This window comes from Aplysia californica, unplaced genomic scaffold (assembly GCF_000002075.1).
Source record: "Aplysia californica isolate F4 #8 unplaced genomic scaffold, AplCal3.0 scaffold01057, whole genome shotgun sequence".
Taxonomy (NCBI): Eukaryota; Metazoa; Mollusca; class Gastropoda; order Aplysiida; family Aplysiidae; genus Aplysia; species Aplysia californica.
In genome coordinates, this window is record NW_004798327.1 from 8,458 (window position 1) to 10,957 (window position 2,500).

The window sequence follows — 2,500 nt, forward strand, 5'->3', positions numbered from 1 at the left end:
GGGCAGCTTGAGCTATTTGATAATATTGCAACCACTTTTCTCCAGTCGTTGGTGGTGATGAAAAGTTTTGGTTTTTGTTTTTCCGTCCGTCACCTTCCTTGTTAATACATGTATTGTTGTTTTGGATGCTGTCTATGGTGTTACTGTTATGTTCTTTTTTCAAAATTCTCCTCCTCTTTAATGTATTTACTGTTGTTGCTATTGCAGCTGATGTTGCTGTTGTTTTCATTCAGGGTAAATTTATTTAGGATTCTTTTTTGTTGTTGCCGTTTCTATAGTCGCTGTTGATTTTTTTTTTTTTTTGCGATGCTCAAGTTAACTAAGCTGCAATCAAAACGATATACCGTAGACTGTAACGACCGACATCAAGGATGGCAATAAAAAAAACAGGTGGTACTATTTTGTACAGCGCAAATTCCTGCTCCAAAGCCTACAAGTTCTATGCTCTTTACAAACTATAATATTACCCCGGCAGACCTGATAGCATTCTGAAACAATCTCAACTTCCTGGGAAGCGTACAGCTTAATTAAGCTTCAATTTAATTTGCGCTTAAACAATACATGTAACAATGAATACTTACTACTTCACATTCTAATCCTCAAGGATGACAATAATACTAACCGATATCACTATTTTGTACAGCGCAAACTGCAGAATTCCCGCTCTACAGCAAGCTCAATGCGCTTTATTATCGTATCTATTTATTACCTCAGAAGACCTGGCAGCATTCTGAAACAATCTCAACTTCCTGAGAAGCACATAGCGCAAGCTTCCATTCCATAATATGCGCTAAAACAACAATGTATACTACGTCACATTTCAATTGCTGCATTTTCTTTCCTCATCCTTACTATCGTCAATTTTCCTCTACCTCTTTTGTATGTTTGTCACTCTCTTGGAACTGCTATTTCCGGGGTGCCTTAATAGTCGAAGCAGACTTTGTACTGTTAACGCTAAAGAGGTGAGCAGAGTAAGCCTAACTCACCCGTTTGGACTTCTCTGTAGACATCCACCCCTTGGCGCTCATATGACCTTATGCAGTTGAGAGCGCCGTAAAAGCTTATTAACTCTTTCTGGACGTATCACCGATATATCGGCTATGATAGGGTGCCTCAGTATTCTTTCGTGTTAACATGATCCGTCATTTATAATTACTTTTTATTACTTATCGAAAACTTGGAAAGGATTTAGGCAACGAAAACATCTAGTTTCACTTTGTAAAAGCGTCGGTTTGGCGAAAAAACGGGTGAATTAATTCTTGCGATCTCGCATCAACAAAACGATGTAACCGACTCAGTAGAAATATCATAACTCAAAGAAAAATTGGAATATTACTTTCAAATGAAAAGCTGAGCATTCAGAAATTTATGGATTATGCTCTTGGCATGTATATTATAAGATAGCTATGCTGATTTGCTTTCACATGTTTGGTGAAAGTAATTTTTTCCGTCAAAATTTTTGTTTTTCATCACCATCGCCATTTCTAACCCTTATAATGAATACTTATGTTCAAAATTAATCCTTATTTGTTTCATGTTGGAATGTATGTCTTATTCAATTTCCTTCAATTTGATATATCATAATAATATGTTACGTTTTGAGTAATGGTTATGCTTACATGAAATTATTTTGTATAGCACCTGTATAACCAAATTGAGCCACAATTTAATTACGTTGATTTAATTAGACTCCCAAAAAAAATTACGTTTTTTTACGTTTGGAAAGAGTTAAAACAAAGCAAAACCTTTCAATCCCCTCAGCCCCGGCAAGGACCGACGACTGCGCCGACCGACCCATCCGCTGTCTGATGAACCCGTGTGACGGCCAAACCTGCGAGAATTACCCAGATGCACGGTGCACGTAAGTGCTGTACAAGTACAAGGAGTTTAGAACTAATGGTGCTGTATGGTGTACACAGAGGTGTCACGAAGTGGCGGAATCAGGCGCGCGGCTTCAGTTTTTTAACCCTTCCAGCCCCAGCCATTTTTGTGCGTTCTCTAACCCCAGTCCCAGCCAATACAGCCGTACTTCATAAAAAGAGGCATGCATTCTAAAAAGTGAAGTTAGTATCTTTGTAATGCGGTTTAGATAATAACATATAACAATGTTTAAAGGTAAATGAACTAATATTATGACAATTAAAATTTAATTAGGTTCATTAATTTATTTTAATGCGCAAATTCAGTACCCTCAAAAACTGAGAATAATACGCTCTTGGGACGGAAGGAGGTACAATTATACGCATATGGGGCGGGAAGGGTTAAAATATAAAGTATAGGTATATGTTTAATACCCCTATCAACACTGTTAGCATATTTAAGAAGCGGGACCTCCAAGTTGAACGTCTATCGCCAAAAAGGACCGAGCCATATACGGGAAATTCATGTACAGTGCATTTCCCAAGGACACAACATCGGACCGACCGAGCTGAGGCTCGAACCTCCGAACCAGCTATCTCACGATTACGAGTCCGATAGCCTAACCCCTAGGCCACCGACG

At 38.5% G+C, this 2,500-nt stretch overlaps 1 protein-coding gene across 1 annotated transcript in view; it reads left to right on the top strand.

The window, feature by feature from the left end:
• Window positions 1-1,761: 1,761 nt before the first annotated feature.
• The window catches only part of LOC101855609, a gene marked incomplete at its 5' end in the record, with an annotated part of 9,483 nt that continues 8,744 nt past the window's right edge, over window positions 1,762-2,500 (top strand). Inside the window, 1 exon segment of the mRNA XM_013089819.1 lies at window positions 1,762-1,861. Coding sequence (XP_012945273.1) covers window positions 1,809-1,861 — 53 coding nt within the window.